Source organism: Rattus norvegicus, chromosome 1 (genome assembly GCF_021556685.1).
Source record: "Rattus norvegicus strain SHRSP/BbbUtx chromosome 1, alternate assembly SHRSP_T2T, whole genome shotgun sequence".
In the NCBI taxonomy this organism is placed as follows: domain Eukaryota; kingdom Metazoa; phylum Chordata; class Mammalia; order Rodentia; family Muridae; genus Rattus; species Rattus norvegicus.
Window position 1 is genome coordinate 235,951,500 of NC_141534.1, and position 24,601 is coordinate 235,976,100.

The 24,601-nt window shown below is 46.7% G+C and overlaps 1 protein-coding gene across 1 annotated transcript in view; it reads left to right on the forward strand.

Moving 5' to 3' along the window:
* The first annotated feature begins 4,941 nt into the window (after window positions 1-4,941).
* Window positions 4,942-24,601, forward strand: part of Dmrt1 (doublesex and mab-3 related transcription factor 1) — a 98,458-nt gene continuing 78,798 nt past the window's right edge. The window contains 2 exon segments of the mRNA NM_053706.1: window positions 4,942-5,391; window positions 9,163-9,346. Coding sequence (NP_446158.1) covers window positions 5,044-5,391; window positions 9,163-9,346 — 532 coding nt within the window. The 5' untranslated portion in view covers window positions 4,942-5,043.

Consider the following 24,601-nt stretch of genomic DNA (forward strand, 5'->3'; position numbering starts at 1 on the left):
GGAGCTGGGGACTGAACCCAGGGCCTTCCGCTTGCTAGGCAAGTGCTCTACCACTGAGCTAAATCCCCAACCCTGTAGCTCGCTCCTTAAAAAGGAAAAAAACCTGAATCCTTTCTCGTGCCCGTTGGAAGCCATCAATAGTGAGGAGCTGCCCTTCATTAATCACAATTTTTAAGAGTTTACTTGGATGACTTCCTGTCTAGGCTGTTACTTTTTGGGGTGGGCTAGGGTTAGGGGTCGTCACAGAAGCCTTCTGAGTTTTCCCTACAGTGATTCTGCAGCCACGGATACCAGGGCGAATGAAGTATCTCTTCCCCTTTACAGTCCACGGAAGCACAGATCACAGACTTCCACATGGTTTCCCAGTACAGTATAGACCACGGACATCCACCCAGCCTCCTGCATCAGCATTTGGCGTGGACCCCAGCATAGTCTCTGCTGGCAGTCAGACCTTGAAAATCAGCACAGCCCTCTGCCATAGCACAGGTCATGAACACCACTGTAACTCTAGGCAGTAGCATAGGCCACAGATGTCAACGTGACCTCTGGTCCCAGGCAGCACAAGCACCCTGGCTCTGAGCAAATTCTGGATGACCAAGATGAAACCGGTTCATTTTCCAGATTGGATCTTCTCGAAAGACCTCCATGGTTTGTGTTGCCCTAGAGGTCAGTGTCCATGGCGCACGCTGCTACCCCTGGCCACGTTGAAGCCTGAGCTTTGTTTACTTATTTTATTATTTTGCAGTTGTCATTTTAAAAAAATGAGATTGCGTCTTGCTATTTACCCCAGGCTACCCTGGGTGCTTAGATTTAAAGATGTGTCACCATGTCTGGTTGTACCTGTTTCTATTTTTATTTTTTAAAAATCATATATATATATATGAGTGTTTTGTTTGAGTGTGTGTGTGTGTGTGTATGCACACATGTGCAGTGTCTATGTATGTGTGGGTGTTTGCATGTATATATGAACTTATCTACAGGTATGCATGTGGAGGTCAGAGGTTGACTTCAGGTATTTTCCTTGCTTGTCACTGTCTTCTTTTTTTGAGACAAGGTCTCTCAGTGAACTTAGAGCCTGCTGTCTCAGCTAGATTGGCTGGGAAGTGAACCCAGGAATCCACCTGCCTCCATACTTGCCGTTCTTGGGTTATGGTCATAGTGCATTTCCAGCTTTTATGTAAGTATTCTAAGTTCCACATATCCATGGATCTAGCCCTATTCGTTATTGTTAAAATGTCTGACTACTTTGCCTGTTTTTCAGCAGGATTATTTTGTGCATGGTTCTATGTTCATACATGTTTGTGTGTGGTACTAAGAATCAAATTCGGGGCCACTAGCATGCTAAGCGAGTATTCCACCAACGTGCCCATCCCCCACCCTAGCCCATTTTAAAGTTGAATCGAAGTAGTTCCTCACAGTCTGGATGCCTAGTTGTTTACCAAACATGACTTCTAAACATTTTCTGTCGGTCCATGGTTTATCTTTCTTTTTTTTTAAATGATAGTTTTTGAAGCACAAAAGTTTTAAATTTTGATGCAGCCCCATTTATCAATTATTTTATTCCAATTTTTTAAATTTCCTAGCTAAGAAGCGTTAGATCAGACTTTTTATTTTAGCTATTTTAAAAGATACGTTTAAAAACTGCCCCCCCCACTAGTCAGTGAGCATGGACATATTTCTCAGTAATCATGTAAAGATCTGTGCCATCTCTTTGGGGTCTTGAGAAAGAAACGAGACAACGGGGTCAGAATTTTTGAAATAGCGGTAAGAGCTGGGCCTGTAGGATTACTGTATTGGCCTTTAACCCTGGGAAGGCAGAGACAGGAGGATCAAAACTTCAAGGCTTTCTTGGGCTGCAGAGAGCCCAAGGTCAGCCTGGGCATGTTACTGAGACTATGCCTTAAAATTTTTCTAAAAATAAAAGAAAAGGGCCGAGGAGGCAGTGACACAAATACTGTCCTGGGTCCCACAACACTTTTTTTTTTTAATGCACAAATAAACAGATAGAGCGGGATTGTTCACTCTGCAGGCCCATTTTCTGTGCTGGGAATGGAACCCAGGGCCTTACCCTCAGCAAGCCCCCTCCTTCTGAGGTACAGACTTAGCCTCTCCTATCTTTGCGGCTCTTTCCTGCATGGTGTGTCCTCTCTGGTTCATGAATAAAAGCCTCAGTTTCTATTAAGTTTTTCATAACTTCCTAGGTTTCAAGACCTAGAATGGGTCAGTCCCTCCTTCTAAGCTATGTAGAGTTAAGTGACTCCCACAGGTGCCTCATCTTCTGGGATTCCGCAGCAGTGGTTTTTTCCCCTGTCTGTTTCAGTGGCTAAGACTGGACAGGGTCTCGGTATGGTCCAGCCACAGTCTATTAAAATGAAAATGATAAACATAAGAGCTGGCTAATGGCAGTTGGCATCTGTTTCAATTAATCGACCAATTAATTAATTTGTGGTATTGAGGACGGAACCTAGGGTCTCAGGACAAGCACTCTACTACTGAGTTACATCCCTAGCTCCACCCTGCCCCCAACAGCGCCCCCTTTTAGCCCCAGATAGCCAGGAACTTGCTGTGTAGAGATGCATCTGTCTCTGACCCTAAATTAAAGGAGGATGCAAGGTGCCACCCTACCCAGCTGTCTTCTTATTTCAAGACAGGATCTCAGGACATTGCCTAGGCTGGCTTTGAATTCACTCTGTAGCTGAAGCTAACCTTGAACCTGAAATCTTCCTGTTTCAGCCTTCAGAGTAGCTGGGATTACAGGCCTCTGCCATGAGGCCTGGCTGACTTGTATATTTCAATGAGAGGCTTTTACTGGACGGGTATATCTCAGAGTGACACAGTGGTTGTCCTTTAAGAAGATCTAAGGTGGGTGAGTGGTATCGGGGCTCTTTTCTAACCTGGAGTTTCCCTGGCATCTCATAGCCAGTCCTTTGTAAAGCTAGAAGCTTCTTTCTGAAATATTTCTTAGACAGTGAATGGGAACCGAAAGATTCCCACAGAGGGAATAGGTGTGGGAATTGGGGTGGGAAAGGCACATTAGGGGGTTTCAGAGCTAGGTGCCCTGACCATGCCAACCTGCTAAACAGACATGGTAGCCTTTTCCATGAGGAGCCAAGGGGACTAGGCTGTGTTCCTTTGGGAAAACAGTCCTAATGTGAAAGGCATGTGTTGACTTTAGTAAGATGCGGGAGAGGAGAGTTGTAATGACAGTCTTCTGATGGTACACATATGATTGCAAGACCTGAGAGGAGACACTTAGCAGAGAGGCCAGTGCCGGTCTGGGCTGGACGGTGTCAGAGGTTAAGAGATGCAGAGAAAAACCAAGGTCTCCGATTTGTTTTCTCACATAGAAAACAGTACCCAGTCATAGCCCTCAGGGGCAGGGGTCTGTGTGTCAGGAATACACCGGGAGACTAAAGAAATAGCCCAGATGAAGGCTTTTACTGAGACTCAGACTTTTTAGGGGAGTAAGGGGTGGGGCTGCGCTGGTTTTCATTTTGTGTGTAGCTTAGGCTGGCCTGGAACTCACAACTCTGCAGTCGCTGAGGTAATGGATATTAGCCACCTTGCCAGGAGTGCTGGCTTTGAGAGACACAGGAGTTTGGACATTTGTGGTGCAGACCTTAAGGGCAGGTTTGCTCAGGCAAGTGAAGACAGAGAGGACAGAGCAGGTGGGAAACCTAGAAAAGGCTCTAGACTGATGGAGCTGGGGGTGGGGCTGTTTGGACTGTGAGGTACATTTCCATACAATAAAGTAGATCTTAGCATGGAATGAGTTTTTGAGTGATGTCTCATCCGCAGGATCCCTCTCCCAGATTCACTTTTTTTTTTTTTTTTTTTTTAAAATCTTGAGTGCAGGACCTTTTTACTTAGGCTAAGCTGGCAACAGACTTAGGATCCTTTAGCCTCTACCTCGGTGTGGGAATTACAAATTCGGTCATTCTGCTTGGCACCAGTTCAGTTTCTTTGTGTGTGTGTGTGTGTGTGTGTGTGTGTGTGTGTGTGTGTGTGTGTGTTGGCTTGCTTTCCACTTTAAAACAAATCTATTTACTTATTTATTTTAAGACAGGGTCTCTATAACTCTAAATGGTCAGGAACTCATTACATGGCCGTAGACTGGCCTTGAGCTCACGGAGGATTTTATGCTTCAGTCTTCTAGGTGCTGAGAGGACAACAATGCCCGGCCAAACTCAGTTTTCAAATGCCCGAGATTCACATGCTTGCAATGTGCTAAAGGAAGCTGCTTCAAAGGCAAAAGCCACTACACCTACAGCAAAAAAAAGCAATGTAGGCTAGAGTTGAACCAGCCAATGTGGCATTTATCTATCTGGAGCCGGGTGGTAGAAATCCCGAGGGCAAATAAACAGGGGTGTGGGAGGCAGAAAGCCCAGGCCTTTAACTTTTGGGGCGCTTGAGCCCCGTGAACTGAGGATCTTGGGCAAAACCATAAAACCGGGCTTTTCTTAGACTTTCAACCTCCTGTCTCACTCTTTGGAGAGGGTGGGGGTGGGGCGGGGGGAAGAAAATTGCTGCCAGTCTCTGTTATCCAGCAGGCCTCCCTGGGGGTTAGTGGTGAGCGAAGGGAGCTAGTCGACCACACAGGGTGGTCTGCACCTCCTCCAAGCAACCAGGGCCACTCTGCTCAATTCCTTGGAGCTAGGTGCTCAGAGGGAGCTCGTGCTGGTGCTCTGCACACCGCTGTGGTTTGTAGCAATTTTGCAGCAACGCTGTTGGCGTGCAGCTGGTGCAAGCCTGCACTCAGAAGAAGCGCAGTGGATTGGGGGGGGGGGGGACACACCAGTGGGCGTGGCCACGCCGCGTAGCGCCCTCTCCCGCCCACGCAATCCTCGGAAGGTTCTGAAAAGTATCCAAAAGTCCTGCGCTAGGCGCGCCGAAAGGCAGAAAAAAAAAGGTACAACCCCCCACCCACTTCTCGAGCTCTTCATTTGGACTACAGGTCCAGCTGCGGTGCACCCGCCTCCTGCACTCCTTCTAGGGAGCTAAGCAGCCTGCTGGCTGGATCCGTGAGCAGGGGGACGAAGCTCCATGCCTAACGACGACGCATTCGGCAAGCCCTCTGCACCGACGGAGGTTCCTCACGCTCCCGGGGCTCCGCCGCAGGGCAAAGCCGGGGGCTACAGCAAAGCCACTGGAGCGATGGCCGGAGCAGCCGGGGGCTCCAGTGCGGGGGGCAGCGGAGGTGCCTCGGGCTCCGGGCCGTCGGGCCTGGGCTCTGGAAGCAAGAAGTCCCCGAGGCTGCCCAAATGCGCTCGCTGCAGGAACCACGGCTACGCGTCGCCGCTCAAGGGCCACAAGCGCTTTTGCATGTGGCGGGACTGCCAGTGCAAGAAGTGCAGCCTGATTGCCGAGCGACAGCGGGTGATGGCCGCGCAGGTGAGTGCGGGCACCCGGGGGACGAAGTTGAGCGGGACTACCGACGGACGCCAGCTCGCCTGAGCCGCGGCTTCCAGACGCCGGGGTGGGGGTGGGGCGGCGATGGAGGGTCTCGGGTTCTGTCTGCTTGAATCCCGAGGATTTTGGGGGTAAGAGGGTCCCCGGCTATGATGCGGGGTTCGGGTTGCACACGCGCACCCTCGCCCTCGGGAGGCGAGTGGCTCAGTTAACTCCGCTCAGGGTTCCCTTTATTCTGACCCCACCTTCCAGCTGAATTTCGGGGTTCACCATACACTTGGGCCCCCACGGTCTCCAAGGGCGCTCTGTGAGCCGAGTCGCGAGATTCCCTGACTCAGAAGACCCCAGAACTAGGAATGTTTGGGCGTCGGTGCGGGCGTCCCGAGATCCAGACATTGCTGGCAAACTGGCGGGGTTTGCTCCACTGGGAAGGCTGCCATGATTTAAACTACTTTCCAAGATGAAAATTGAGGGGTTCGCTTTTCTGGGAAGAATACCCATAGCTCCGAACCCCTCGTTACACAAGTAGAGAGTTGCGGGAATTCGGGCTCCTAGGGTCCCTGGCTTGGCGTCCTGTAGGCGGAAGGGAGGCCCATGGACCAGGTTTCACCCTGGTGGCGCGGGAATGTGCTGCTCCTCGGGCTTTCTGGAAAAGTCTTCGGGTGGGCGGGAGCGCAGCGTGTTCGTGCCTCTGTTGGCGCACTTTCCGGGTTCGCCCCGCGGACCCGGGCAAGCGTCTCAGCCATTTTGAACGATCTGAAAATGCTAGTATTTACAAATTTGTAGTCGCGACCTAAGTTATCGTAGTTCAAATTACTTTTAAAATATTTCAGTTACGCTTAAGAATTAAAAAAAAAATACAGGTGTAGGGGAAGGTGCCAGTTTGAAGCTCTGTAGGTCGTTCTCTCTCTCTCTCTCTCTCTCTCTCTCTCTCTCTCTCTCTCTCTCTCTCTCTCTCTCTTTTTAGTAGCTTGAACTGCCGACTAGTAATTTAGCGTCTTGACGGAAATAGTTAAACGTCGGTATCCTAAAGGATCTTTAGAAGACAATAATATACATTCTTTCCCCCTGAATGTTGTTTCATCTTAAGGCAGGTTATTTAAAATGAAAAGATACCAAAGAAAGGTTTGCTAAAGACGAACTACTTTTGGTTAAGAACTCCACAGACGCTTAAAGATTATACACCCCTATGGGCGTCACACTTTAAAAATATGTCTTAAATTATATACACTTTGGTTTCACATAGTGCGAAGCTAAAGGAAAAATAGTTCTTTTTAGTTTTTTAAAAAAGACTTTAGCTTTATCTGTAATGAATGAGAAGAATACGCACCACATTGAAAGCATCACAATGAGATTATAAAACACGAGGACTTCTAAATTATACTTACAGGTAAAAATACTAGGAACACTTAATGGTTGGATTATGCGGATTGAGTGTGAAGAGTACAGATGGAAGGAGTTTCCTCAAATTAATAAAATATATATCATAATGGAGATATTCATTTCGAATCACCTTCATTAAGGGGCTGATTTTGAGGGTGAAAGCTGAATTAAAAACAAAAAGCAATTCAAAATTACTTACAGAATGGGACACTAGGAATATGCTGCTATGCTAGAGGGATTCTTAAAAACCCAGAGCATAATAATGGTTTTGCTCACTTGCAAATCACTGGAAATAGATCTCAAACATACGTTGAAAATCATTGCTTTTTAAATCAGTTGCTATTGATTGACCATTTCCCAACAGACGGTTTTTGAAACATGTCTAAGCCGTACATTTAGGGTACACCAGGGCATGGTGTTTGTGTCTTGATGTACTTTAGTTGTTTGCAGTGACATCAGCTTCTGGCCAAAGCCACTGCTATTCTATTTCTAAGCCTCTTGGTTAGTGTAAATAACGTAAAACCAGCAAACCACACAGTAAAAAACCCAAAGCCAAGAGTTAAGCTTACTTAGTCTTAATAACTGCACATATGAGGTCTCTGATTATGAGTGAAACCTCCAGATTCTTAAGTTTGGACAGGAGATTTTAAATACATTGATTGTAGTTGTGGGTTTTAAAAATACTGTGGTGGGCACCGGGCACGTGTGAGGAGGGCAGAGGTCAATTCCGTGCAGTTGGGTCTTCTTCCCACCTTAAATGTGGTTTCTGGGGATTGAACTCAGAGCATTTACCCACTGAGCCATGCCTGTGGCCCGCTTACAGGCTTCGTTTTTGATTAAGTACTGCACACTGGGTGAGCTTAGGGCTTCATACATGAAGCATGTAGCATTGAGCTCTATTCCCAGCCGGTAGAGTTACGCTTTTGAGTTAAATTTAATTTCACCTTTGCTCTTCTTGGCTTTGGGCCTCTAAGGTACTGGTGTTTTACTTTCCCTGGAGTGTTAGATCATCAATGGTCAGTTTCCAGAGAAAGTCTTTTTCCTCTTGTTACATGTCAAAACCAAAAGATTTTCTTTTCTTTAAGCCTTTTAGGGGCCTACCTTTAACAAAATATTATTTAAAAGACATGTTTGTTGAAAAAGGATCAGACAGTTTGGTAAAAGCCTGTTGGGATTGTTTTCTCCAATCCTAGGTCACCTTCCTGCCTGAATTACTCATACTCCCAGGACTTGAGCACTAGATCTCGGCCCCCTTCTCCACTAGATCCATCCGGCCCTGCGAAACAGCTCTTGAGGGGTTCCTCAGCCATCCCTGATTGTTGTTCTTTAGATTTTGTGCCCTTCCCCTGGAGGGTTCAAACCCTGCTCATCCCATTCTTCCCAGCTAGCTGTGCTTCCAGTCTGCTTGTGGGGTGGGTATATTTTAACCACATTTTTTCTTTTCCAGGTAGGGTCTTGACACGAGGCACAGGCTTGGCTTGAATTCTCAATCCTAACTTTCCGGATGCTGGGGTTACTGACATATGGCACACCACTCAACCTCTGTTTTAAAGACATTTTGATTGCGTTTTCTTCTGTAGGCTTGCCATGTGTGCCTCACGGGATCTAGCAGATTTCGTGTTGATGTTGCCTGCTTGTATGCTCGGCTCCTTTTTCTCCTAAATGATGAGGAACTTGGGTCTAACCTGATGTTACTGTCCGATCTTCCCGATACAGTGGCCTTGTTTTTCTTTAAAACCCATGTGTGGAATGGAAGAGTGAATGGTCTCATTCTCTCTAACCCACCAGAGCTCTTGGTCTTGAGTTCACTCTACAGTTTTTTCAGGGCGGTGTCTAGTGTCTTAATTAGGGTTTCTAATACTGTGAAGAAATACTGCAATAAAAAAAAAGCAACTCGGGGAGGAAGGGGTTCATTTTGCTTACTCTTCCACATGAAGGAAGCCAGGACTCAAGCAGGGCAGGAGCCTGGAAACAGGAGCTGACACAGAGGCCATGAAGGAGTGCTGCTTAGTGGATTGCTCCCTATGGCTTGCTCAGTCAGCGTTTTAAATAGAACCCAGGACCACCTGCCCAGGGATAACACCACTCACAATGGCCTGGGGCCCTCTCACATCAATCACTAAGAAAGTGATAGGCTTACCTGTAGTCGGATCACACTGACTACAATTCTCAATTGGGGCTCCCTCCTATCCAGTGATTTTTAGCTCGTGTCCGGTGACATAGAACTAGCCAGCACACCTAGGGAGCCAGGTGACCGGGCAAGGCAGAAGTGAGACCCCGCTTACAGATGGGGAAAGCTGTGATGCTTTTTGCGGAACTTGTCAGGCCAGTGTGCTCTGCTGCAGTGTGACTTGCTCTCTGTGCTTCCAGGTGGCCCTGAGAAGACAGCAGGCCCAGGAAGAGGAGCTGGGCATCAGCCACCCCATTCCGCTGCCCAGCGCAGCAGAGCTGCTGGTCAAAAGAGAGAATAGTGCCAGCAACCCGTGCCTGATGGCTGAGAGCAGCAGCTCGGCCCAGCCCCCACCGGCCAGCACCCCAACCCCCACTGTCTCAGGTAAGGGGTGCGGGCTCCCGTGGGACTCGAGGGTGGTAGGCATGTGCAAGGTCTCAGTACCCTTCCCCCTCTCCACTCCATGTGACTTGTCAGGGGTTTCCTGAAGGATTCTGCCTCTGCTGTTTTGCCTTTGGTTGCTTCTCAGGATGCCTGTGCCTTCTAGAAGAAGCAAAGTGTAAACCTCTTTGAAGAGTGAAGAGTAGGAATCCCAGAACACCTGGGAGGTGCAAGATTGGTCTATGCTGGGGCCCTCTGGGGTGGGAACTCAGAGTTCTTGTTTCCTGGAACTGGACCTCTCTTCCCCGTGGAAGGACTGCATTCCTTAGGGGACAGGGTCTGAAAAAGGCAAACTGTAGATTTCACATTTGAATTAGTCCGAGACGGAATATAGGGGGCATGTATGACGGCACGTGTTCCCCGTGTGCTGGGTGCCAGTCCAGTGGCTATATATATGCCGGGCATTTCCTTCCCGGAGTTGGTGTAAGGTATGGGTAGTGATTCTTTGTAGCGTGCTTGACCGCTGAAGTAGGAGCTGGTTGACTGACTGGATCGATTGAACTAGGAAGTCTAACTCAGTCTATCGGGCCTCCAGAACTCAGGATTCTCAACACACCCCAGAGAACCATAGTGGCTGAGCGCTCACTGTCTGCTGAGGAAGCCTCCAGCCATTTGTGTTTTAAAGCTATTCTATTGAAACACAACGAGGAAATCTGGCTTCTCCAGTGCACTAGCCACAGTTTAAGTCCTCAGTTACTACAACAAAAAATATGTTTCTGTCCCTCAGTAGTTGATGGTGGGGTTAGAGAGGTGGCTGAGAGGTTGGTGGGGTTAGAGAGGTGGCTGAGAGGTTGGTGGGGTTAGAGAGGTGGCTGAGAGGTTGGTGGGGTTACAGAGGTGGCTGAGAGGTTGGTGGAGTTAGAGAGGTGGCTGAGAGGTAGGTGGGGTTAGAGAGGTGGCTGAGAGGTTGGTGGGGTTAGAGAGGTGGCTGAGAGGTTGGTGGGGTTACAGAGGTGGCTGAGAGGTTGGTGGGGTTACCAGAGGTGGCTGAGAGGTTGAGAGCACCTGCTGCTCCTCCAGACTTCAGTTCCCAGCCTGCTCATCACTGCCCGAAACTCCAGAGTATCCAGTGCCCCTTTCTGGTGTCCATGGACACTACACATGTGGTATTGATGTGTGACACACACACACACACACACACACACACACACACACACACTATAAAGAAGTTGATGGTATTGGTTTGGAATGCAGGGGATACTTAAGAAACCTAATATTCTTCTGAGTTTAGGAGTTTCTGGCAATTAAATAAATAGTGCCCTATATCTGTGGAGCAAGTGTTTTAAATGCTTGATGCTAAAGAAAGTACTGAACACACACACACACACAGACATATACACACACAAGCACATATATAGGCATACATGTATACACGTATACATGCAAATACACACATAAACATATACACAAATACACACATGCACGCACACGATACACACATAACCACAGACACTTATACCCCATGTATACAGAGACTCACACATCCATTTACTGTATTCATAGGCATTGCAGATATACAACATGCATATACACATTTATACATTCAGATATACTCTTAGATACATGCAGACTCACCTACAAATGCAGACATGTACACACAATCTCATTAGGTACATACATTATAAAATTTCATGCACACATACAGATATAACAAGCATACACATGCTTATACCTAGATAGACACATGTACACAGGCACACGTGCGTGCGTGCGCGCAGACACACACACACACACACACACACACACACACACACACACACACACACACAGGTTTTCCTGTATCTACGTTCCTGTGACAAGGTTTATCTGTAAATTAGTAAGATATTTAATAACAGCTAATAACTAGGGTAATTGTAACAGCATAATAAAATTATTTAAAATTTATGGGTTATTTCTGTAATTTTCCATTTAATGCTATTGGACCATTCTCGACCTCAGATACCTGAAACCCCCAGCAAGGCAGTTTTGGGTAGGGGAGCTGCTGTACATACTGAGAGCCACAGGAGAAACTAAGTGAAACCCCATAAAAGCCAACCTTGCACTGTACACCACCCCAGTCAAGCTTTCATGAATCATTGTTTGCTGAGCTTAACCAGTGGGATAACATTGCTCATCCCTGAGTCAGTAGCTGTGCAACTTTAGACAAGTTTCTCAAGCTCTCTGGGCTTCTTGTTTCCACATCTTAAACACGAGAGGGTTCCTGGGGGCAGGGGCGAGTGTCTTCCCATGAGTCATGGCTGTTGGATGGAATAAGGTAAGCATGTCTCAAAGAAGCAGGTACGTGTGTCTATGTTTCTGTCGCTGTAATTAATGAAGACAAGGTATCAATGCTCCCACTGTATGGTGATGGTGATGGGATTACATCCCAGTGAATGAAGGAGTGGGAGTTCATGATGCATCTGACCACCAAGGTACCGGGGCTGCAGTATAGACTGTGTGCTGACTGGCAGTGTGAGGTGAAGCTTGGCTTCTGTTTAGAGTTTGGGGATAACCACACACCTTATCGGTAGCCTTGGGAAAGACAGAATCGGCATCTGATTTCTTTAGGAAGGGTATTGCTTTCCACCAATATAAAGAAAAAAGAGCATACACAGAAAAACAGCGCTCTCATTTTTCTTTGGCTTGGATGGTCACAGTGTGTACTTAGAACAGTCTCTGACCTCGATTCTTAGGAACAGAGAAGTTCTGGCAGGTGTGTTCAAGTGGTGGTGGGTGGGGGTTACAGGAAGAAGCCACAGGGGAGCAGGAGAGGGATCAGGGTTGAAGAGGATGCCCTACTCCTGCTTTGCCTCTGAAGCTGACAAACCTTAGGGTCCTGGTGGCATTTTTGAGGCAACAAGCAAGGGGAAGGAGAATGTTCGGGTTAACACATGTTGTGGTCGTTCACTGGGGACCAAGTGGGCAAGGAGGCTCACTTGGCCTGGAGGCTCACTCTGCCTTCTTGAAGAAAGGTTGCCCACCAGTCAGTTCAGTCAGGAGCTTCAGTGGCTCCTTCACAGAACTGACTTTGGGACATGTGCATTGAGATTGATGACTTCTGGACCAAGTCAGGTGCTGAGCGTGAGGGAAATGGAGCGGGGAGTAGAATTAAAATACTGAATCTAGATTGGGGGGGGGGTGACAGGTAGCGAGCAAGCAGAGTCTTGAAGCTTTTAGGCAGCTAGATACCAACGGATAGGGAGCTTATACTGCAGAGATTCACTTGAAATAACACTTAACTCAGGCAGGCAGATGGAATATTCTGATCTGGTGAGGTGATGTCATAGCTAAAGTGGCTTGTCATGTAAGTCTGATGACCCGAGTCCTAGAACCCATGGGGAAAGAGAGAATTGACTCTAAAATGCTGGCCTCTGGCCTCTACAGGTGAGCTGTACATACACACGCAGACACAGAGACTCACAGACACACGAAATAAATTAAGTAGAAAAAGTTTTAAATGCTAAATATCTACAAAGTAGAAAACATTCAGAGAGGGCTAGGGAGATGGCGCAGTGGGTAAAGTGCTTGCTGGATAAGCAGGACCTGAGTTTAAGTCCCCTGCACCCATGTACAAACCCTGTGTGGCGGTGTGTGTTTGTAACCCAGGACTGGCAGGAAGGATCCTTGGGGCTCCCTGGTCACTCATCCTAGATAAAGCAGCAAATTCCAAGTTCAGTAAGATATTCTCTCTCTCTCTCTCTCTCTCTCTCTCTCTCTCTCTCTCTCTCTCTCTCTCAAAAAAAAAATGAACTGGAGGGCTGAAGAGATGGCTCAGTGGTTAGGAGTACTTGCTGCTCTTTCAGAAGATCAGGGTTCAGTTTCCTACACCCACATGGTGACTGACAACCCTCTGTAACTTCATTCAGTTCCAGGGGATCTGATGCCCAGTTCTTACCTCTGCAAGCAATAGGGACACACATAATATACCTCTAAGCAAAACAAACACACACATAAACATGTGGTGCACATACATACAGGCAAAACCACTTGCAGGTGTAAACTTAACCTTAAGAAATAAAATGTCGGGTTGCGGATTTAGCTCAGTGGTAGAGCGCTTGCAAGGCCCTGGGTTCGGTCCCCAGCTCCGAAAAAAAAAAAAACCAAAAAAAAAAAAAAAAGAAAAAAGAAACAAAATGTCAAGTTACAGTAGAAGAACCCCTGACAGCCTCTGGCTTGAGCTCTCCACACACACAAGCACGCATGTGTATACACACACACACACACACACACACACACACACACACACACACACACACACACACACCAGCTTTGGCTTACGTACAATGAGATATACACAGACCCACACACAGGCACACAAACACACAGCAGCCTCTGACTTACACACACCCACAGACACATATGGACACACAGACGTAAACACCAGCCTCTGGCTTGCACACACATTGACACACACACACACACACACACACTTGCTGCACTTCTGGCCCTTTTATGCATGAGGATAAATGCTTTCGTACAGCCTTTTCACTTAACATAGCTTGGAATCCTTAAAGGTTTATTTTGTCTTTAATTATGTATGCATGGAGGTGGGACCAGGGTACATACTATGAGTGCAGATGCCTGTGGAGAAAGCACCAGGTCTTTCTGGAAGTGGAGTCACAGGTAGTCATGAGCTGCCTGGTGTGGAACTTGAACACTGGGCCTCTACAAGAGCAGTGTGTGTGCTCTAGGTCACTGAGCTGTCTCTCTGGTCTAGTGTGGAATTCTTAATGGCATAGTGTTTCATTATACAGATGTGGGAGGGCAGAGTTGGAAGTGACTTAGTAAGCCATAGAAGTGGTAGGCATCGTCCTGGCATAGTAACTCCCCCCACCCCCACAGAAGTGATAGGCATGGTCCTGGCATAGTAACTCCCCCCACCCTCAACCCTCGCCCTACCAGCCTGGCTCCCCAGGGGCCTAGATCTAAACTCCTGCTGTCTCAGGTTTGCAAGGCCTCTCACTTGGTAAAATTAAGTGGATTTTTTTTTTTTGTCCTTGAATCACAGTTATCTCCTTTTGGCTCCTTAAAATGCCAAATGAGAGTGAGAGTGTTGGAGAATTATTGTTAAGACCATTAGCTAGGCTTTTAAGGACACTTCAAAGGGAAATTGATTTACCAGGCTAAGCTTCTCCTGAGGCCTCTGAGCAGGACATACAACAGAGGATACTGTAGTTCTTAGTCAAGGACTGACTGAGCCGAACCACAGGTTGGATGAGGTGAAGCTCAAGAAAAGCCTGTAAGAGCCTTGTGGGTTAGTGTGAAAATGGCTTAGGCATCATTGGTTCTTAGGCCTGTAGGGTCAGATATCAGCAGGTACACCTCTGATTAGCAAGCGGCTCCTGTGGGGAACCTCTGGAAAGAATATTTTCTTGGCTTTAAAGACAGTGACTTAAAATAGCAATCCCAGCATGATGTTTTGCCCTGTGATTTCATCTTTTGAGTTTTGTCATAAGTTGATTTTTTTTTTGTCCTGAAAGTTTTGAGCCAGCATTTCTCTTTCTCCTTTCTCCCCTCTCAGTGGAATATCATTTCCCCCACTTTCGGGGTCCCTGGACACTGTTTTCCCCTCGGCCTTCCCTGGGCAGTTCTTCATCTCTCCTTTACTGCGGGCGCAGCTGTGGGATGAAGGGCTGCTTTGTAGAGCTCTGGGTTCTGCATGCATGGCCTTTGTAAGGACCTGAATGTTATCTCCCCTGGGCTCTCCCTTCTGGAGCATCCTGGACTTCCATCCACACACATAGCCACCCTCCCCCAGGTCAAGCTTTGCCCTGCTGTCTGCTTCTCTCTCTGGCAACTCCTGCTTGTGTGGAGCCCAGCGGCTCGAGTTCACTCCCCTCTCCCGTGGGTCACCTGGGTCTGAGCACGACTGTGTATGGAGGACCCATCTCTTCAGCCACTGGCTGGGAGAGCACCCAGCAGACACGGGCTGGAGTAGCTTGGATAGGGGTGCCCTGCACACACATTTTTGTTTCTCAGAGAAGGGTGATGATTTTATTTTTGGTGTTTGAGATAGGCTTTCTTTGTGCAGCCTTGGCTGTCCCGGAAGTCACCCTGTAGAATAGGCTGGCTTTAAACTCCAGAGATTTCACCTGCTTCTGTCTCCTGAGAGAGCTGGAATTAAAGGCGTGTGCTGTGACCATCTAGCTGCTGATTCGGCAAGCAAAGACAAAGGATTAGTGTCTGTCTGTCTGTCTCTCTGTCTCTCTGCGCCTCTCTCTCTCTCTCTCTCTCTCTCTCTCTCTCTCTCTCTCTCTCAATCTCAAGGTAAATAGACTTTTTCTTAATGTTTAGTTTTAGGCTTGCCCAAGATCAAGAGGGTGATATGGAGTGTCCTCTGGCCCTTCACAGGCATGGGCTTCCCCATTGTAGCTAAATCCCCTGTCAAAGTAGTGGGCCTGTTAATGAACGTGTAACTTGACATCCCGATCACCCAAGATCCAACATACATGTGCAGGTCTGTGATACATGTGCACATCCACTCATGGTGCCACACATTCTGTGGATTTCAACAGCTTGAATCCACCACTCCATCGTTGTACAGAGTGTATTTTCATGATTCTGAGCCTGCTCTCTGGGGTTTTTCTAACTGAAAATAGCATTTTAGTTTTTTTTTTTTGTGGTAATGTTAAAGTTTTATTTTCTCAATATTTTTTTTATTTTAAGTTTTAATTTTTGCCAAGCCCTTCACGCACATCATGCACACTAGGCCGGTTCTCTTCCCTGATCTGTGTTCCCAGACCCAACTGTTTTTTGTTTGGTTTGGTTTGGTTTTTCTGGCTCATTGCCTTTCATTGGATCCTCTTCCCCTACCTGGACTGCCTGGTTGGGCCTCAATGGGAGAGGATGTGTCTAGTTCTGCTGGGACTCGATGTCCCAGGGTGAGGCGGTACCCAAGGGGCTGGTCAGGGAAGAGATGTATAAAGGTGATCCGAGGCTGTGATCCAGATGTAAAGTGAATAAAAAATTATTGAAAAAACAAAACTGTTGCTGTAAAATTATAAAAAAGTCTTTCTTTTATCCCGCACTAGACTCAGCACCACAGTGCCCCAAGGTATCTGGTAGACATCTTCATCTCAGTCAGCAAAGCCTCTCACCCGCTCTGCTCCATCCCATATCACACTGCCGATGGCTTCTCTCTGAGCCTGGCAACAATCTCTACCCATCTAGTTTCCAAGGGAGGCTGCCACCATGCCAGAAATATACATCCCAATTCCATGGCAGCCCAGTGTCCCCAGCCACCACAAACTCTCTTGAACTTAAATCGCCACAAGAAAGAACACACAACACAATAACTTCTGATCCAATTGATAAGATATAATTGCCCAAGGGGTTGGGGAATTAGCTCAGTGGTAGAGCGCTTGCCTAGCACGCGCAAGGCCCTGGGTTCGGTCCCCAGCTCCGAAAAAAAAAAAAAAAAAAAAGATATAATTGCCCAGCCAGACATACCTTGTCTATAATTGTACCCATCCATCCCTTAAGAATATTCGTAACAACCTGTAAATGTGCAGAGAGGGATCTTAACATCTGCCTCTATGTTCTCTCCACTGCTTCTCCTTTGCTCCCTCGCTCCAGTCTCCTCCTCCCTCTAAAACTTTTTTCCCACCCATCCTTCCTTCTTGTCCAATGACAGGCCTCGTTCTATCTTGTACCCGCCTTCACCTGTATGACATCCTCCACAAAGCAAAGCCCAAAACACCCACAAGCATTTTAGTTTTTATCTACAGTTTTTCAGCTTTGCAAGGAAGGAAGCTTTTTCCTTCAGAAGGGCTGTAAGAGCAACTTAAAGTGGATAGCATGCTGATCTGTAAAGGTTGGCTATTTGAGTAAGACAGGCATTGTAGGATTTAGGACCACTCTCAGTTGAACAGGGAAGCAGAAAGTAATTAAAAGCCTTCAGATGAAAACATCGTCACATTTTACGTTCAAAGTGAGAGAGATGCTCAAACGTTCCAGCAAAACAAAACGACTTGAATGGGAGCCGTTGACAGGTGTGGGGCCGAATTGAAAGCCAACACTAGACAGTAGTGGCCAGCTCACTGATTCACTGTCCTGTTGCTGCTTTTGTCCAGGAGCAGTCTCCTGAGGCGTCAGATCAGACGACGGTATTGCCCTGACGGAGACTCTCTGAGTAGTATTTCAGCACACAGTTGCTACCATAACCTACAGAGATGGTAGCCTATCATTCTGCCGTTGCCTAGAAAGGATGTTTAAAGTCATGAAAAATGAAAAGACAGAATTTAAGGTCACAAGTCAGTTTGATAACAGTGCAGGAAGCACACGGGGATTTTAACTGGTTTACAGCTCTGTGAGACAAAGCCCGCAGGCAAGCGGAGCGTCTGCTCGTTTTATCCTTCTGCTTGTTTTATCCTTCCACTGTCTAGTATCCGGCTTTTATGGTTGGTAGTCGGTAAACCTTTCAGAAGGAATCAGTAAGCGCTGGCTAGGTTGTGTTTTAAAACATGAGTGAGCGTGAACTCATCTCCATACATCAGAGTAATATAACGGATTCCCAGGGTATCTTTCCTGTTTAATAATAAAACTGATAAACGGTTGAAAATTTAATCTAGGGCAGGTGAGGTAGTTTTTAGCAGGCAAAGGCATTTGCTGCCAAGACTGACGACCCGAGTTCAATCCCCCAGGACTTACATGGAGAAGAGAACAGAGAGTTCTTTTATCTCTGCATATACACACATACACAGAGGTGGGGGTGGAGGTGAAGGGAGGAAGAGAGAGATTACAAGTTATTTTTTTCTGTATGTTTATTTACTTACTTGTTCGTGTGTGTGTGCGTGTGTGCGTGTGTGTGTGTGCGCGTGTGTGTGCGCGTGCACACACATATATATGTGTGTGGAGGTCTACATCAGGTATCTTCTTCAGACACTTCTCCTTACTGCACTTGAAGACCTGTAGCTTACCTTTGTGTTCGATTGGCTGGCGAGAGCTCTCCAGGTATCTCCCACCCGCACCTGTCCCGGACGTGGCAGTTATAGGCACGCAGTGCCACATTCAGCTTCTCTCCCAGTGCTAGGGGTGTGAACTCAGACGCCTGTACAACAACACTTCACCAATTTCTAGTCTCATTTACAGCAGCAAAATACCCTGACAGAAAGCAACTTAGGGGAGAAAGGGTTTGTTTTAGTTCGTAATTTCAGGTTATAGCCCATCCATGCTGGGAAGTCACCGCGTCAGGAGTTAGAGACAGATGGCTGCATCAGAGCCTTAGTCAAGCATAGAGAGAGTAAACACACACATGCCTGCTTGCTTCCACTCAGTTTAATTTCTCTACTCCTTTCCTCACTTTTGTACTGCTACATAGTTCAGACTTAGCTACATAGTTCATTCCCTAGGGGAGCCTAGGGAATGGTGTTGCCCACACTGGACTGAGTCTTCTCGCATAACTAACTTAAATAAGACACTCTACCCACCAAACATTACTACTGGTCAACCATTGTAGTGAATCCCTCATTGAAATTCTTCTCAGGTAAAAGTAACTATTACCTTTACTGAGCTATCTTTCCAGCCCCTCATATTAATTTCTTAATAGATTAAGAAAAAAGTCCACATGTCATTTAATTCAGCTGTTGAAAGCATAAGTTTCATATTTTAGTAATTGAGCAGGGTTGTGAAGTAATCACTCTCTAATTAGTGGTTATTCCTTAACTATTCCGTCTGCCCCCGTCCCCACTTTCTGGGTGTCCACTAATTTATTTTTGCCTTCACAGATTGGTTTATTTGGGACATCTTACATATTGTCATGAAGTAAGATGTGTACCTTTTGTGTTTGTCTTTTTCCACCCATGTTTGACATTTGCAAGGTGTATCCATGTTGTTGCATGGATTTATTCTTATTCCTTTTCATTACTGTTTAATATCACATTGTATGGGTATTTATCGCATTTTGTTTTGCTGTGTCTCTGTTGATTGACATCTGGACTGCTTCGAGAACAGTGCTGCTGTGAGGGTTGAGGTGCAGGAGTTCTGTTTAAATGTGAGTCTCATCCTTGTGGGTGTATATTAAGGAGTGGTTTCCTGCATCTTAATGTTAACTCCAAGCCCAACATTTCAAGGGATTGCTAGGCTTTTCCATTGAAGGGTGCAGAAAATTCAGTGCTTTTAAATAAAGAGACAAACTGGGTCTGGTTGAATAGACCTACAATTCTGCAGCTGGAGGTTTGAGTAGGGGCCTGAGGTGAGAAGATGGAGAGTTCTAGGCCAGCCTTGGGAACTTAGTGAGATCCTGTTTTGTTTTGTTTTATTTTTTTAAAGGACTTTGGCTGCAGCTCAGTGGAAGAGCATTTACCCAGCATGCACAAGACCCTGGGTTTGATTTTTTTTAAGTCACATGAAATAGTGAAAGACAATAAAAAAGAAAAAACAAAGCATTGTGATGCCTTTGTTGAGGCAGATGCTACAGGTGCTAAACCCCAGCTTGTGTCTCTCCCTGATGACCTGAGCGTCTGAGATGGACAGCTGTCCTTCACGTTCTCTTTGGAAAAGGTTAGGTCACAGGGACAGAGGGTTTTCTGCCTCTAGCTGGTCCAGTGTCAGAGAACTTTTATGAATGATGACAATAGACTCTTTCCCCAGGTAGTGTAGCCTTGCTGTGTGGAACATTAGAGGCTCCTCTGTCACCACTTTCCTTCAGCTGTCCGTTGTTTCCCTGGAGTCCTTGGATCACAGATTCCTGTTATGCTCCTGCCTTACCCCTCTCAGCTTCCTGATTCTCTTTCTGTCTTTTGTTCTGTCTTTATTTGCTATGGTACTATAATTAACTTGGTGTGAGTGTGTGTGTGTGTGTGTGTGTGTGTGTGTGTGTACTCCAATGTCTTGTCATGCTGTACATATGATGGTATGTGTCAGAGACAACTTCCAAGGCTGGTGCTCACCTCCCATCATTGAGACAGGGTCAACGCCAGGTGAGCTGGCCCTTCAAGCTTCTCGGGACTCTCCTGCCTTCCTCTCCTGTCATACTGTTGGGCACTGGGATTTACACGTTTTCACATTTGTGCAACAAGTACTTTACCCAGCAAGCCATCTCTTCAGTCTCACATAAACCGTTTTTAAAGTATTTGGCGGTCCATCACCATCCGTCTCCAGGACTTCCACAATGGAAACTGTTCTTGTGAGACTCATGAGCTGACTTTTGACTGTGGACAGGCCCTGGGCCAGCTCTGCCTTCTTCCAGCATCATAGACCGAAACCACCTGCAAGCTGTCCATGTATCAAGACACTTTCAATCCCTTCCAGCATCTGTTTTTTCCTTCCCGCTCTCCAGCTTTATTGTCTCATCTCTCCTCTCTCCTCCTCCTCCTCCTCTTCCTCCTCCTCCTCCTCTTCCTCCTCCTCCTCCTCCTCTTCCTCCTCCTTCTCTCTCTCTCTCTCTCTCCCCCCCCCTCAAAGAGCAGGTGTGAGGAGAGGTGAGCTGATACAGTGATAATGTCACAGGTTGGCCAGATGACCTGGACCCCGAGCCCAGGCCTTTGGTCCGCCAGGCACGAAGGAATGGAGGTTCAGTGGGCATCTGTGGGCCTCTGTGGGCCTCTCGGGTGCTAGCTCCGATTTCCGGCTCTACATCAGCTGCACATCATTCTGCAGTTTTCGCAAACCGATGTAAGAATATTTCCGCCTCCACCCGAGGTCTCTGCTTGATTTTCACTTGACAAAAAAAAAAAAATTAAATTCACAGTACGTTTTTGACTCTGCTGTGAAAGTTCACATTAATATTGATCGCCGTTGCTGAAGAAATTACATTTCAAGTGAAGTTTACTCTAGTCTCTTAACGTCTGTGGGCCAACTTCGTAATTGCTAATCTAGTCGTAGTTTACAGCCAGCGAACATGCTCTCCAGAACGAAATGGGTAAGTGACCTTTAAAGTAGACTGTGAATAGCTGGCTTGCTGTCAGAAGAAAATATCGATTGAGTGTTCTAGTTATAGCAGATTTTTCTGATGTTTATTAGCAGTAAACTCCCTGCTCTTGCTTGGTGCAGGCGACAGTCGCCAGGTCAGTTCAGTGGCCGCTAACACATGACTTTGGGATTGATTTTCACACTTAACCCTTCTTTTTGTACTTTTCTCTGAGTTCAGGGTGTTGTGTGGGAGGGAAGAGTTTCTAACTTACACAGGCTATGGCGGTAAATCAACGGAGCAGGCTGTATTCATGAAGTACCAATGTATTTGCTACAGTGACTTCTCGCCTGGTTGTTCTGCTGTCTGAGCATATTTCTTCTCTTCTTTACCTCCTTCCTGTTTCTGTTTTACCTATTTAATGACTGCGTTGGGCAGGCCAGATTCTAACTATGTGATATATCGCTTTGTGCGAAACACGAGTCTCTCATTGATGGTATTTTTCCCAGGGGTGGAGACATTTGATAAACATTTCCATTGACATGGCGTTGAGAAGGGTATGGGTAGGTGGGACGGACGGTGTCCTGGATGTTCCGAATAGTGTGGTCCAGACAAGAGAGCCTCAGAGAAAAATGAGTTAGAGCTAAAAGTTGCCCTCAGTCATAATGGGCTATCCCAGCCAGGGTCTTTTGGTGCTCACGTAAGAGATTGCCTATAGCAGCAGGCAGGTAGCCACGGTCTGCAGTGGCATGAACGGGGTGACATTAGCAGGCCTGCATTACCCTGGGCTGTGGAGGCCACCGGAAGAGTTGGGATTTTATTAGACTGCCACGGAAAGTCACCGGACTGTTGGAGCAGCGAGTGCGTGGCCTGATTTACTTCTATCTAAGAACTCTGACGCGGAGTGTGGCTGACAGGAGCCAAGTGGGAGCAGAGGTTCACGGAAGGTTCAGTGCCCAAGCGCAGTGGGGGAGCTGCTTGGACAGGTGGTGGCAGCAGAGGCAGGGAGCAGGCATGAGGCAGGGGGTCTGTTTTGGAGGTAAGGTTACTTGTCCTTTGGTGGATGCTTTTGGTGGCACTCTCTCCAGACAGTGACTGCCACAGCAGCTCTGGGATTAAGCTCTTAGTAGGACTCTGAAAGGTGAACAGTTACAGTTCAGCCTGGTCCACAGAATGAAGGCCCCCTAAAGGCTAAGTGTGGTGGAACGTTTGCCTGATCCTGGTGTTGGCTGAGGCAGAGGCAGAGGCAGAGGCAGGAAGATCACAAACTGAAGACCGGCCCGAGTTATATTTAGAGAGTTCTCCCCTCTCTAAAAAGGGAGAAAAGTGTATCCCACAGAGGTGGTCAGTGGTGATGAGCATGAGCTGTTCCTGAAGAGGATGGGGTTCAGGTGTGTTTTCAGCCCCCCATACACAGAAACTTTCCTAAAATGGGTAAAAATGTGCTCCCTCAACCTCAATCCTGTGAATATGCTACCTTGAGTGCCAGGAAGGACTTGGTAGAAGTCCTTAGGCAAAGAGCTTCCAGTGGAGAGGTGATCCTGGGTTTTCAGGGGTCTGATTACATGAACCCCTAAGAGTAGAGAGCTTTCCTGATTACTCTGGATATGCAAAGAGAAGGTGACAGACATGACAGATGGAGCCTTTCAAGATAGAAGAAGCCCCACCCACTACAAGAGAGGCAGAAGGCAACATTCCTCAGCTGACTACGTTTAAATATCACCTGAATTTTTTTCAGTGAACTATCTGAGCCTGTCCTTGTCCTGTTTTCTCACTTGAATCCCTCTTCTTAACATACTGGAGTTACCTACTGGTTATAGAAATTGATCCCACTTGGTAAGAGCTGCAATTTCCTCAAATACATGATGTTGTAAACTGTGAAAGTACATTAAGACCGGCCCTGGAAAGACTATAGAGAATAGAGATGAGAGGAACCATAGAACGGAGCGTTCTGGAGGGCAAGCAAAGGACCAGAAGATGCAGCCATGATGATGATGGTGGTGGTGATGATGAAAGATTTATTTCTAATTTGTGTGTGTGTGTGTGTGTGTGTGTGTGTTTGCCCGTCTTGTGTGTATGTGTACCATGTACCTGCAAAGCTTGCTGAGACCAGAAGAAGGGTGTTAGAGTCTCTGGAACTGGAGTTACTGATGGTTGCGAGCTATCATGTGGATGCTGCAAATTAAACCCAGCCCTCTGCAAGGACAGCCAGCATTCTTAACCACTGAGCCATCTCTCCAGACCACCACTTCCAGGTCTCATTAGGCCATTTTAGTTCAGCCGGTGAAAATGGTCCAAGACAGGTTACAGCAGTGTGTTCTTTGAGGTTGACTGGTTTGTTTGTTTGTTTTCCTGCTTCAATTCCTAGTTCAATTTGAACCATGGCAGATTAAAAGCTAAAGGTGTCTATAAAAAACCGAATCATTTCATGGCCAGAACAGAAGGTTCTCAACCTTCCAAATGCTGCAGTTCTTTAATACAGTTTAATAATGTGTGGGGACTCCAACCGTAAATTATTTCACCGGTACTTCATAATTGTAATTTTGCAACTATTAAGAACTATAATGTAGACATCTGACGTATGAGGTTTCAGTGCTACTGTTTGGATCCCTGCATAGGGGATGGTGCTACCCACGGTGGGCATGTCTTCCCATCTCAATTACCACAATCAGTATAATCCTTCACAGGTGTGCCCAGAGGCCCATCATCTCCAAGGAGACTTTAGAGCTTTTTATGTGACAGTTGAGATTAACCTTTGTCTCTCAAGTCCTTTAAATCTTCTCTAGAGGGCTCATAATAACTATGCAAATGCTGCGTAAATAGTTGTAATAATGGCCTAGGGTGGAGCCTGAGCCTATTATATACAAGTCCTGAGTTCAATTCCAGGTACTGTAAGAAAGAGTTATTCTTCAGTGTTGCTTAGGGAATAATGACAAAGTAATTGCCCTGTACTTGTGTAGTCCAGAGGGAAACACAGCTAGTGAAGGAGACAGGAAGCAAGTAACTGACTGTGGGAGAGAGCTAATAATGTGCAAAGCTGATGAAGCCCAGGGCATTAATGACCACATAGAGAGAGTCATGTGGATTCAGCATAATTCAAGTGTGACATTTCGGGGTTTTGGGCAGTTTTTAAAATAACCCGCTTCAGTTGAAACTGATTGGTTCCTCAGCTGCAGATCTTGAAAAAGGGGGTGGGGACTGTGCTGCCTAGTGAGATTTTAATGGAGACTAACTGGGTAACAGAGACACCTTATTCTTACTCACACAGTCATTCAGCTACCTGAAAGCCATTTTACCGTTTTACTGTTACTTGTTGTCATTAGCATTGTGCCATACAATGACAGGTTCCCCTCCGAGAACAGCATCTGGTA